A 13,735-nucleotide genomic window follows, 5' to 3' on the forward strand; every position below is an offset into this window, starting at 1 on the left:
GTCAAATAGTTAATGCTTGATCAATACTAACATTTAATCATGATGGACGTGATCAAATCTACATTCCCGGTTCTCTAAATATCCGTTCTAAAGTTCTATTAAAGAACCAGAATCATTCTCTGTGACTTAAAATCCACATTTCACTGGACGTCTCATCTGTACGATGACTTCACTGTCACGGTCTCTCAGTGGACTCCTGCCATTGGCCCAGACTGAGATGGACCACCTTGTTCTCCGCAGGGATTGGTCGCTGTACTGATGAGGTCATCGCTCTGCGGCTGTACTTCCTTTATTCATGAGGACACACTGAGTTGACAGAAGCTTCTTTAGACTCCACTCAGAGGTGGCTGCTCATTGTTCAGAGCTTTTATTTACGCTAATTAGTGGCAGGGGCTGAAGATGAGGATGCTAACATGCTAACTTTTTGCGGTGGAAACTATTCACTGGCTAATGATGACGGTGAGTACAGATGCATTGTGGGAGGAGACTGATAGAGGCTGAAATCTGGGAGGATTCTGTCTCTGAGATTAGTTGGTGCGGTGAACCGAGATGAACTTCAGAACCCTTTAAAGGACCTGTTAGATCTTTAGATCCGGTTAACGGACCTGGCAGACACAGGTACCGCCTCCAAACCAGTCCATGGCTGTGCAATAAAATGTCTGTGTGGTTGTTTGTGTTGCAGATGAAGGGCCGTACACCAAACACTCCGCCGGGTCCAGACCTCCAGACGGAGCGCTGGCCATCAGGAGGCAGAGTATACCAGGTAGCTCTCACCTTTATTTATAATCTGGTTCTGTGTTCCACCGGCAGAACTAAAACAGAACAAACAGCTGATGTTTATTCCATCCCGTGACCTGCGGGAAAGATGCTGACAGTCGCAGTTCATCTCCTCCCACCTGGAGCTGGTGGCCTAGTTGTAGTGTGAGATGAACAGAAATAAAAAACAACAATGAAAGCTGTAAAATAAAATTAAGAGACGGTAGAGAGCTGATACGGTGAAGAACCTTTGAGCTCAGTGTCAGTGGTTTAAAGTGAGAGGATCTGGTAAACCTTTAGAAAGGTTCAAAACCAGGAAGAAGAGCTGATGACGGTTTAGAACCATTTAGAAAAGGTGAGGGACTGTTTCAGGTGGAGCTGCAGAACCAGTTAGAAGAACTAGTAAAGGTTCTTAAGGGATCTGCTGGAGCTTCATATCCAGTTTATGGAGGAACTGCTTCACAGCTGATTGTAGCAGCAGACACAGGTCCAGAGTAACTGACGGAGGTTAAATACCAGTTTAAATGAATCACAGAATCCATTAAAGAAACTGGTCGGAGTCCAGAACCAGATGATGGAGCTCTAGAAGCGTTTAGAGGAAACTTGAAGACATTTGAAACCAGTTGTAGGACTCAAAGAACAAGGAACTTGAGAACCAGTTCAAGAAGCTAGAAGACAAGATTCATTTCTAGGAAACTGCAGAACTTGAACCTGACAGACTTGAAGTCATTGGTGCAAAGTAGAGGCTTAGTTAGAGCTCCAGGACTAAGTAGAGAAACTGTTAGAGCATTAAATTAGTTAAATAAAGTGACTGAACGTCTGAACTTCCACTGGACGTTCACAACCACGTCAGCATGTGTTCACTGAGGTTTATTTTAGACTGTGAGTCAGCGTCTGTGTTTTAGGAAAGTTGAAAAGGACACTGGTGCATTTTCTGTAAAGCCTCTCTGAAGGCTGACGGAGGAGACCGTGATCATCTCTGCCAAAGATTGGATATCTTAATCCAGCCTGAATGAAAGAGGATGAAGCCTGATTAATATTACAATACTACATTTTAACCAAACCCTGCTTTCTGATTTATCACCTGAGGATCGGCCGCACGACACTGAAATATCTCTGGTCTGTCTCTGTTCGTCTCTGCCTCTGTTAAATATTTCAGGCGTTTGATAAAATATAGATGGACGACAGAATAGAAGATGACTTCACTTCTCTCTTTGTCCAGATTATTATTTTATTTCTCTGAGCTCAGAGGCAGAGTGGAGACGCTGCAGAGACGGAAGACGAGAAGAAAAGGACGCGGTTTATGTCGAGTAAAAAACGTTTAATCGTTTCTGTAGATGAGTTTCGAGGCTGCTCGGTGGTGGAGTTGATGAAAAAGGAAGGGACGACGCTCGGACTGACGGTTTCAGGAGGAATCGACAAAGATGGGAAACCTCGGGTTTCAAACCTGCGACAAGGAGGCATCGCTGCCAGGTACGGCACAGTCAGACGAGTGGTGTTTCATTTGGTTTAAAATGTATGAACATATTTGTTTTTCTTTATTTATTTTTTTACCTCTGACCATGTCAATGTTTATAAAGTGAAAGCCTTATAAATCTGGATAAGACAAAACATCATCATAATCAAGGATGGAATGAATGTGTCCTGATGAATGTAAAGCTGAGTAGTAGAGTTCAGTACCTTCCTTTCACCGGCTTTGCACCAAAAATCACCTCCAAAAATTTAGGAAAGGAGGTAAAAGATCATCTAAAATTATAATATTTTCAGCTGTGGGTCGTGTTTCAGCTGTAATCACATCAACCAATCAGAGCAATGAATTATGGAACATATGATCTCAAAGTTATTACCTGTCAGTATCGTTTCTACTCTAATTATAAAACCATTTAGCTGTGTTGGCCAAAATATGATAATGTTAGCTGCTACGTTAGCCTAAACAAGCTAACGGTAGCCTCACAAAGATAACTGAAGCGACTCCGCGGTCCTCAGATGACGTCTGTGACTACTGTTACTCTGCTGTCCATCATTACACAAAGCTCCGCCCACATGATCTGATTGGTCCGGCAAATATTTGCTGGAGCAGAATCAGTTCCCAACAGAGAGACTCCAGAACAACTTTCCACCACTAAGATTTTGTTCACAGATGAATTTTTCCACCCATCGTATTATCAGTATTCTGTTCCCAGTTAATTCCTCTCAGCGTCGTCTGCGTTGAAGTTGGTTTGTTAACGTTGCTGTTGAATAAAAGTTGACTCTTCGTTCAGGAGCGACCAGCTGAACGTGGGCGACTACATCCGCTCCGTCAACGGCATCAACCTGGCCAAGTTCAGACACGATGAAATCATCAGTCTGCTGAAGAACGTCGGCGAGCGAGTCGTGCTGGAGGTCGAGTACGAGCTGCCTCCCGTCTGTAAGTCCAGAGCAGCTGAGTGTCCGGGTTTTAAATGTGTGACGTTCCAGCTGCCGCGATGCTGATGTGTCGACATTGTGTTGTGTTGCAGCGGTGCAGGGGTCAGGGGTCATGTTCAAGAACGTGGAGGTCACGCTTCACAAAGAAGGGAACAGCTTCGGCTTCGTCATCAGAGGTGAGACGGGGTCAGTTTGTGTTTGTGTGTTAAGAAAAAAATAAAACTAACTTTAACTTTGTGTGTTTGCAGGCGGCGCCCATGAAGACAGGAACAAGTCACGCCCCATCGTCATAACGACCATCAGGCCGGGCGGGCCGGCCGAACGGTACGTGACCTTTGCCCTCTCACGTTCGTCCGTCTGAAAGAGTAGAAACTAAAAGCGGCGTCGTCCTCTCTCTCCCTCCACAGAGAAGGAACCGTCAAACCGGGCGACCGGTTGCTAAGCATCGACGGGATCCGTCTCCATGGCAGCACGTTGTCGGAGGCCATGAGCATCCTGAAGCAGTGCGGGCAGGAAGCCACGCTGCTGATCGAGTACGACGTCTCGGTGATGGGTCAGTAAACGCACCACTGATTACACTACAGAGTATAATTAAAACAATATCTAGAAAAATCATATAAAATGAAGTAAATCAGTTGATAAACGACAGAGATGATGCTAATTTATCAGTTGAACTTGAATCCTATAGATGAATTCACGTCTAAAAATGAAAATAAAGACTTAAAAACTAAAGTAAAACTATAAACAAGACATTTAAAGGAAGTATCAGAACTAAATATTTTGACATTTTGTGAATTAAAACATAGATTAAAACTATAGAAGTCATGATAATCTGTAAAGTGAGGCACCATCTGTCTAATAATAATAATAATTTTAAATATTTTTAACAATATAATCTGCTGAGGCACCTGTAGAGATTAAATGAAAGAGGAGCCAGGACAGAGCCCTGTGGAACCCCGTCTGAAGTCTGGTTTTTTTTGTCTCCCTCAGACTCGGTTGCCACGGCGTCAGGGCCGCTGCTAGTCGAGGTTGCCAAGGCGACGGGCTCCAGTCTGGGCGTGGCGTTGTCCACCTCCATGTTCTGCAGCAAGCAGGTCATCATCATCGACAAGGTTAAACCGGCCAGTATAGCAGACAGGTACCTGACCTCTGACCCCTCAGTTCCTTTTATTCATTTATTTTAATTGTTTCCATTTAAATTCTCACCTTTTGTGTTGTTTTTGTTTTTGTGTTGTTGTTTTTTTTAGGTGTGGCGCTCTTCATGCGGGAGACCACATCCTGTCCGTCGACGGGAAGTCGATGGAGTTCTGTTCTCTGGCCGAAGCCACTCAGCTGCTCTCGGCCTCCTGTCAGACCGTCCGCATGGAGATCCTGCCCCAGCACCAGGCCCGACCGGCCCTGAACGCACCACAGCACGGTACAAACACACATAGCAATCCTGAGAGGGCCCTGAACGCACCACAGCACGGTACAAACACACACAACAATCCTGAGAGGACCCTGAACGCACCACAGCACGGTACAAACACACACAACAATCCTGAGAGGACCCTGAACGCACCACAGCACGGTACAAACACACATAGCAATCCTGAGAGGGCCTCGAACGCACCACAGCACGGTACAAACACACACAACAATCCTGAGAGGGCCTCGAACGCACCACAGCTTGGAATAGACAAACCACGAAGCCTTGTCCTGACTGTCCCTGAATGCACCACGATCCAGTTTGAGATCTCTTTAGTTTTTCTCTGAATAAAGAGTCAAATAATATATTTTGTTTTATGGGTGTAAAGTTAAACCATAGATATATATAAGTAGAGTCTAGCTTGTGAGTGGCAGATCTACTTTTATATATCTATGCTGTGAATCGTTCACCTCCTGACCTTTGACCTTTGACCTCTGACCTCTTCCTCTTGTCCCTAACCTGAACACCTTCCTCTGTGTGCAGTCAAGGTGCAGCGTAGTCCCCGCCCCCTCCCCTGGGAGACCGGAGGCTCCGCCCCCATCCTCCCCCCTTACCACTACAACACCTACCACCCCGACCAATCAGGCGCCAGGTCTCACAACCGCCATACAAACAACCCTCGTACGTCCGCCCCTCTCTCTCTCCTTCTCTTTTGTTTTTTAATAGCTCCACCTCCACTCATCATCATCATCATCATCATCACCACCATCATCCTCCTCTCTCTTCCTCTCTGCAGCTCTCAGCCACTCGTTCTCTCCCGGCTCCATGTCGGCCTATAGTCTCTCGTCCCTCAACATGAGCACCCTGCCCAGGAACATGTATCCCACGAGTCCACGGGGCACGCTGATGAGGAGGAAGGGCAAGAAGAAGGACTTTAAGAGCTCCTGTGAGTCGGCCTCCTGCTCCAGATCCAGAAACATATAACAATAATAATAATAATAATAAAATAAAATAACAAATCTCTCCCTCAGTGTCTCTGGCGTCCAGCACCGTCGGTCTCGCCGGTCAGGTGGTCCACACGGAGACAACAGAGGTGACGTTGCTAGGCGACGGCATCATGGGGTTCGGACTGCAGCTGCAGGGCGGCGTCTTCGCCACGGAGACGCTGTCCTCGCCGCCGCTCATCGCCTACATCGACCCCGACAGCCCCGCTGAGAGGTGAACAAAGTTTAAATCAAAATAATAAGAACAAGGAAATAAATACGGGAAGGAATGGAAATCTAAGAAGACTTCACCTTCCAGCCTCTGATCCTGCTGCTGTTGTCCTGTCTTCCTGTAGGTGTGGTATCCTGCAGATCGGCGACAGGATCTTGTCCATAAACGGCGTCCCCACCGAAGACTCGACTCTGGAGGAAACCAATCAGCTGCTCAGAGACTCGTCCATCACCGCTCAACTCACGCTAGAGATCGAGTTCGACGTGGCCGGTAAAACGAGATTCATGAAATACTCTCAGTCACCAAAAAGCTTTTAGTCCAATTCATCATGAAAAAAAAATAAAAAAGATGGTTGTCGGCCAGTTTTTCCTTCAGTTGTATGTTTCTGGAGATGAAGCGACCGTCTGGTGTCTGTGTCGTCCTGTTTTTGGCTCGTTAGCCGCCAGTCTGTGCTGAGTTCTGCTTCTCTGTCATTTATCAGACTCTCTGTGAACGTAGCATACTCTGGCTTTTTTTTTTTTGACAATCTTTATTTATTTTTCGATTTAAACAATACAACATTAAATATGTAAAGAAAAAAAAAAAGAAAAGCAAAGAAACAGAGCCTGTGTGAATTACGTTAATGTTAAACCAAACCGGTTAATTATGTTTTCCCTTGTATGACAACCATTTTTCACTCCGTTTTAGAAAAACATCCTCTTTCAATCTCAGTTTATATGTAAGGTGTTCCATCTGTAGTATATCCTCTATAATGGACGTCCACTGTTTGTGACTTGGAGTGTCAGGCTTAAGCCAGTTCTTAGTGATGGTCTTCTTCCCAGCAACCAAAAGAATTCTGGTTAAGTATTGATCACCCGCATGTACCATGCCCTCCAAATGACCAAGGTATAGAACTAAACAAGATTTGGGAATCACATACCCCAGAACATCACAAATAACCAAATGAACATTCTCCCAGAAAGGTTGTATTTTGATGCATTTCCAAAAGATGTGTGTGTGGTCCGCATCCACATGGTTACATAATCTCCAACATGGTTGCTGTGCATTTGTCAGCTTACTTTTAATTTTAGGCGTAATGAAGTATCGAATCACATTCTTCCAGCTAAACTCCCTCCATTTCAAAGACTGTGTTGTAGTTTGGTGCATTTTCCACATATCCAACCATATCCCCTCTGGAATCCCTACACCTAACTCCCTTTCCCATCTGGCTCTAATATATAATGTTGAGTCTGTTTTAGAATCCATTAAACATCTATACAAAACCGCCACCGCCTTTGGAATAGCTTGACTGTAACCTTTTACAAGTATTTTTATTATGGGGTGTATTTTGTCTTCAGTTGTTTTGATACTTTTATTATAATAGTCCCTCATTTGTAAATATCTGAATAAGTCCTGATTCGTTAGATCATGTGTATTCTTTAGTTCTTGAAAGCTTTTAATTTCTCCTTTTTTAACAGTTGTGCATATAGCTGTAATTCCTTTTTCTATCCATTGATTGAATCTAGCATCATGTTTTCTAGGCACAAATTTTTCATCAAATGCAATCCACTTTAATAGTCCAATTTCCTTTCCTATTTTTAATTGTTTCACTGTAGCATACCATATATTTAAAGTAAAGGATATCACTGGGTTGAAATTCTCTTCATCTTTTATATAATTGGGAGTCTCTGTTTCTCCAATACTTGTTTGAATTGGGTATTTTAATGCAGACATTTCAATGTCTTTCCATCGAGATATGTATCCCACATCACACCAGTAGATTAGCTGTCGCAGTTGTGCAGCACGAAAATATTCTTTTAGGTTTGGGAGTGCCAATCCCCCTTTGTCTTTAGATAATTGCAATGTGGCATATCGTATTCTGGGCCGTTTACCTCCCCATACAAATCTCGAAATGCACTTATCCCATTTAAAAAACTGGTCTTTCAATATATCAACAGGTAAGGATAGAAACAAATATAGCAGACGTGGTAGAATGTTCATTTTTACCACATTTACCCTGTCAGTTAATCCTAACGGGTAAGTGTTCCATCTATCAATATCTCTCCTTATGTTTTTGTCAATGTGTTCATAGTTACTGCTATATATTTTAGAGAGATCTTTGGTTATATTAATTCCCAAGTATTTGATTAGTTTTGCTTCCCAATTTATCTGCGATTCCTTAAGTTCTTGGTTTGGTGAGCAGTTGAGCATGAGAATTTGAGTTTTAGGTATATTAACTTTATAGCCAGAATAAATACCAAATCTGTCAAGAAGTTGTGTAAGCTGTTTGAATGAGTTTGCTGGATTTTTTAAATATATCATAATGTCATCCGCAAACAAACTTATTACATGTTCTTGTTTATTGATTTCTATGCCTTCTATTGAACCATTCTGTCTGATCATCTGGGCCAATGGCTCAATATATAAGGCAAACAGCGTGGGACTAAGACAGCAGCCCTGTCTGGTTCCTCTCTCCAAGACAAATCTTTCTGACAGAGAGCCATTGACTTTTACCCTAGCTGTAGGCTTGTTATAGATAGACCTGATGCACTGAACTGACTTTGAGTTAAATCCAAATTTTGCCAAAGTTAAATATAAGAATTCCCAATTAACTCTATCGAAAGCTTTTTCCGCATCTAAGCTGATCAAAGCCGCTTGTATGTTGTCTTTATGTATTTTATGTATAATATGCATTGTTCTTCTAATATTATCTTGCGTTTGTCTATCCCTAACAAACCCACTTTGATCCTCATCTATTAAGTCTGGTACAAATGATTGGAGTCTATTTGATAGAATTGAGGTGTACAATTTATAATCTACATTTAGAACTGAAATCGGTCTATAATTTTGACAATACTCCCTGTCTTTAGAGGGTTTGGGGAGTACTGTAATGATTGCTTCAGTCCACGAGGGGGGTATTCTATCATAAGTCATAGTCCAATTAAACGTAGTGTGGAGCAGTGGTGTTAGTTCTTCGCTAAATTTCTTATACCACTCAGAAGGAAATCCATCACTACCAGGTGCCTTGCTTGATTTTAATTTTTGTATAGCCTTCCGGATTTCATCTGTTGTTATCTTAGCTGTAATCTGTTCATTTTGTTTAGTGCCTATCGAGGGCAGGTCCAGAGAGTCAAGGAAGGTTCTTATTTCATTCTGGTCTAAAGTCGATGGCTCGGAATATAGCTCTTTGTAATAATTTCTAAAAATGTTTTCAATTTCTTTTGGTTTACATTCAGGCTGGTTTGTTTTTGGGTCGTGTATTTTATTAACTGTGGTTTCTGTCTGTTGTTTCCGTAAGCGTCTTGCTAACAATTTCATTGCTTTGGAACCTGATTCATAGTAGTTTTGTTTTAAATATCTTGCTTTTGTTTCTGTCTCATATTGAAGTAAGTTATTAATTTCCTTTCTCACTTCGTTCATTCGTTGTTTGTGCTTTGGTTCAACTTTTTCTCTTCCCTTATGCTTCTGTTCCAGTTGTCTCAATTCTGTTATATACATTTTATACCGTTTTATCCTTTCTCTTTTGATATTACTTGTAATTGCAATCAATTTTCCACGTATCACAGCTTTTAAAGCGTCCCATAATATAGCAGGGTCTGTTTCGCCATTATTGTTTTCATCCAGGTAAGTTCGTATATCCGCCCTAATTTGTTCAACTACTGATTCATTATTTAATATCCCCACATTCAATCTCCATATTGTATCTCTCTGTCTACATTTCAAGTGAATCTTAAGATAGATGGCATTATGGTCAGACACATCTGCTACTCCAATCCAACAATCTTTAATTTTATCTCTATTTTCTTGCTGCATGAAAAAATAGTCAATTCTGGAATACACCGAGTGTGTTTTTGAGTAATGACTAAAATCTCTCTGCAGTGGATGTAGATCTCTCCACACATCAAAAAATCCCATCTCCTCCCATGCATTTCTGACCAGTTTTGTAATCGGTTTCTTATTTCTCTTAAAACTAGATGTATCCTTATCATAATCCATCACCACATTAAGATCACCCCCACATATACAAATGCCCTCTGATTCTAATGCAATGGTGTCAAACAAAGATTTGAAAAATTCCTTATTACTCTCAGGTGGGGCGTAAATGTTGACCAGCGTTATCATTGTTTGGCCCATCATCCCTTTTACTATAATATAAGTTCCCTCTTTGTCTTTTATTTCCTTTTGGCACTCAAAATTGGTTGCTTTAGACATCAATATCGCTACTCCTCTTTTCCGACCACTGGGGTGTGAACTATAGTAAGTATTTTTGAATCCAAATTTCTTTAGTTTCTCATGTTCTGCTTTTGATAGATGAGTTTCTTGTAGAAAATGTATCTGTGTTTTTTCTTTTTTAAGTTTGGTCATTATTTTAGCTCTTTTGACTGGGTTTCCTAAGCCGTTGACATTTAAAGAAAGAACTTTAAGTTCTCCCTGTTTGGTGTCCATAAACTATCTTAGTTGTCTTAACTTCGTAAATATTCATCCACAGGCTTTCAGTTAAACATACATGAACGAGTAGCACTTTCGAAAACTGTTCAGTGCTTATTCGAACTATATACAAAAAAAGTGACCTCCACAAAGAGATGTCAACAACCCTGAACTTCTGCTGACACTCTTGTTGTTTTGAGGGGGAAAGCCTCTCACAAAGAAAGGGCCCCCACCCAGTAATGAGATTCAATCCAAACAGGATTAATATTCTCATACCAGTCCTCGCAGCTGCGTATCAGTCCTGAAGCCAACAGTCCATTTATCTATAACCCATCATAGCTAACTGTATACTGCTGTATTTTAAACCTCCTTCAACCTTGGTGAGCAAAAAACTTTTCATATTTGTTTTAACTCTGGTTAACAGTGAAACAAATACTTAGCCGGTGTTATTTCCCCTCAGATGAAAGTCATGCAGTCTTTCACGCGCGCGTCTGCCGGCCTCCCCGCTGCGTCCGCTCCCGGTCTGTGTCCATGTCGCGGTTCCAGCTGATTGTAGCCTCTTAACGATTGCGGATCCTCCGGTGCTGGGCCCCGTGTTTTCCACGTCGTATCCTCTCTCCCGCAGGTCTCTGGTTGCCTCGTCTGCACTGCCATAGGTTTTCACCCCGCTGGACCAGTGGATGCGCATCCTGTTGAGAGGTGTCTGAAAGCGGATGCCTTCTTTCTTCAGGATCTTTTTGACGTTAGAATACGCTTTGCGTTGTTGCAGTGTCCTTTCTGAGTAATCGTGATCAAAGTAGATTCTGTTTCCTCCGAAGGTGATCGTTTTCTTCTCCCATGCTTTTTTCAATATCATCTCCTTTACTGTAAACTGCTGGAAGTTAATGATGATCGATCTGGGTGCTTGGCCCGTTTTTGGTTTTGGAGCCAAGGCTCGGTGAGCACGCTGAATCTGCAGGTCCGAGTTTATGGAAAATTCCTCACGGAGCCATTTATCCATGAACTGTGCGACCGAGTCGTGTTTGGACTCTTCTTCCTCATGTATGCCATACACCCTTAAATTATTTCGACGGGACCGCGATTCTAAATTGTCTAGTTTGTCCATTATCATTTTCTGTTCTCGCATTATGTCCTGTAGTGCGCCGTTTGCTTCGTAACTCCACGACTCCAGCTCTTCTGTGCGTGTCAGAGCAGCGCTTATCTTCTCATCGTGTTCGCTGATATCCGTGGTTATTTTAGCAAACTTTTGATCGATGTCTCCCTTAAGTTCTGTCAGATCGTTTCTCATTTGTGTTGTGATTTCGTCTTTGAATGTTTTTAGGTCCGTCTTCATTTCGTTTTGCAGAACTTGAATTTGCTTGCTAATGCCGTCCAGGCTGCTTTGAAACGAGGCCATATTAGCTTCAGGTGTTAGCTCACTCTCGTTAGTTGATCGATGTTTCACTTTACCTTGGATGTCCGGGTTTTTTTTATTCTTTGTTTTTGTTGGCACTCCGCTCATATTCACAATTTAGACTTTCGTCGTCGTGTGTTTCGAGTTTTAGCGGAGTGTTTTAGGTTGGCATGCAGGAGCTCTTGTCTCACACGTCCATGCTGCTCTACCGTCCCACCGGAAGTTCAGCATACTCTGGCTTTTATAAATAACCACCTACGCTGGAGTTTAATACAACAAGACGACGCTCTGCCGCCGATGACTCAGACATGTTGTATGAGGGATCAATCACGTCGTAAACAAAAGTCTACAAAGCACGAGCCGGGAGCTGAAATCACAGAGTAACATCTGTAGGAGGTTTCTCCAGCAGAAGGACCAGTCATAATATTATCAGTATCTGCTGTGACCTCCTGGTCACTAAATGTTTCTGGTAACAGCTGATCAGTGGTCTACAGCAGCTTGGAGGAATTTTAGCCCATTCCTCAGAACAGAACCACTTCAGTTCTGAGATGTTGGTGGGTTTCCTCACATCAACTGCTTGCTTCAGGTCCTTCCACAACATTTCTATTGGATTAAGGTCAGGACTTTGACTTGGCCGTTCCTAAACATTCATCTTGTTCTTCTTTAACCGTTCTTTTGTAGAACCACTTGTGTTCTTGGTTCTCGTTGTCTTGCTGCATGACCCAGTTTCTCTTCACATTCAGCTCATGGACAGATGTCCTGACATTTTCTTTTAGAGTTCACTGGTAGAATTCAGAATTCATTGGTCCATCAATGAGGACAGGACGTCCTGGTCCAGATGCAGCAGAACAGGCCCAAACCAGGACATTAGCACCCCCATGTTTGATGGAGGGATGAGGTTCTGATGCTGGAATGATGCAGTGTTGTTTCATCTCATTTAAACCAAACTATTCTACTTTGGTCTCATCTGTCCACTAAACATTGTCCCAATAGTCTTCTGTCTTGTCCACATGATGTTTAGAAATGTTCTTCTTGGAGAGCAGTGTCTTTGTCCATCACACCATGGTTGTTGAGTGGATTCATCAACATTAACATTAGCCAATGAGAGAGAGGCCTTTAGCTGCTTAGAAGTTCCCCTGGGTTCCTTTGGGACCTCTCAGACTATTATGGAGTGATCTTTGTTGGTGGACCACTCCTGTAGAGGGGAACAGTCGTCTTCAATCTGTCTGACTGTGGATTATTTGTGGGTTCCAAACTCTTTAGAGATGGTTCTGGAACCTTTTCCAGCCTGATGAGCAACAACAACTCTTTCTCTGAGCTCCTCAGAAAGCTCCTTTGTCCACAAACATGTGTTGTGAGGATCAGACTGAGACAAATCCCTGATTTATTTCAACTAAACCAGGAACTGAACCACACCTGAGTCTCATTACGTTGATGGAAACACTTCTGAACACATGGACTCTGATTGGATCCTAGAGGAGCTCCTCTCTGATATGTAATATTGGCACGTGAACAAATACTCTGTCTACTTTCTGGACGTGTTTTAAATCATTTTCATGTAGACAGAATCTGAAGGAAGCAAAAACTGTACATGAACATTTTACTTTGAGTTTGAGCCAATAACCAAGTTGACCACTGAACGACTCACTGAAGAACTTTAGCAGTAAAAGGCGACTAAACAGACGTCTGTTTGTGAGCAAACCATCTGTCGTCTGCTTTAAAAATGTGTTAATCATCAGGATGAGCATGTTGACAACCAATACACTCCTGCTGGTGTCTCTGATTGGACCAGTGATTCATTTACATCTGCTGTTGTTCTCATCGCAGCAGAAATATTTATGGTTTATAGCAGTATTCATGAAAAACAGTGAAAACAACACTTCATCTGAGTGACGTCCGACTCATGAATATGTCAAAGTAAATGTTTTAATTTAGACTCCTCCACTGGTTCCCATCAAACTGAACGTCATAGAGATATTTTAGTTCATTGTGAATTAATTATTGTCTCTCTACTCGTCTCAGAGTCGGTCATCCCCAGTTCAGGGACGTTCCACGTGAAGCTCCCAAAGAAACCAGGAGTGGAGCTCGGCATCACCATCAGCTGTGAGACGCACCGTCAAACACTCGACCCATTTTCTTTTTCACACTCC

At 42.5% G+C, this 13,735-nt stretch overlaps 1 protein-coding gene across 1 annotated transcript in view; it reads left to right on the plus strand.

Moving 5' to 3' along the window:
- The window catches only part of grip1 (glutamate receptor interacting protein 1), a 49,171-nt gene that overhangs the window by 25,124 nt on the left and 10,312 nt on the right, over positions 1–13,735 (plus strand). The window contains exons 2-14 of the mRNA XM_084573957.1: positions 683–763; positions 2,094–2,229; positions 3,018–3,163; positions 3,255–3,338; positions 3,411–3,486; positions 3,570–3,715; positions 4,153–4,300; positions 4,410–4,579; positions 5,114–5,251; positions 5,367–5,516; positions 5,602–5,788; positions 5,910–6,055; positions 13,608–13,688. Of these exons, the coding sequence (XP_084430083.1) occupies positions 683–763; positions 2,094–2,229; positions 3,018–3,163; positions 3,255–3,338; positions 3,411–3,486; positions 3,570–3,715; positions 4,153–4,300; positions 4,410–4,579; positions 5,114–5,251; positions 5,367–5,516; positions 5,602–5,788; positions 5,910–6,055; positions 13,608–13,688 (1,689 nt within the window). The remainder of the gene's footprint in view (positions 1–682; positions 764–2,093; positions 2,230–3,017; positions 3,164–3,254; positions 3,339–3,410; positions 3,487–3,569; positions 3,716–4,152; positions 4,301–4,409; positions 4,580–5,113; positions 5,252–5,366; positions 5,517–5,601; positions 5,789–5,909; positions 6,056–13,607; positions 13,689–13,735) is intronic.

This window comes from Chelon labrosus (assembly GCF_963514085.1).
Source record: "Chelon labrosus genome assembly, chromosome: 23".
Taxonomy (NCBI): Eukaryota; Metazoa; Chordata; class Actinopteri; order Mugiliformes; family Mugilidae; genus Chelon; species Chelon labrosus.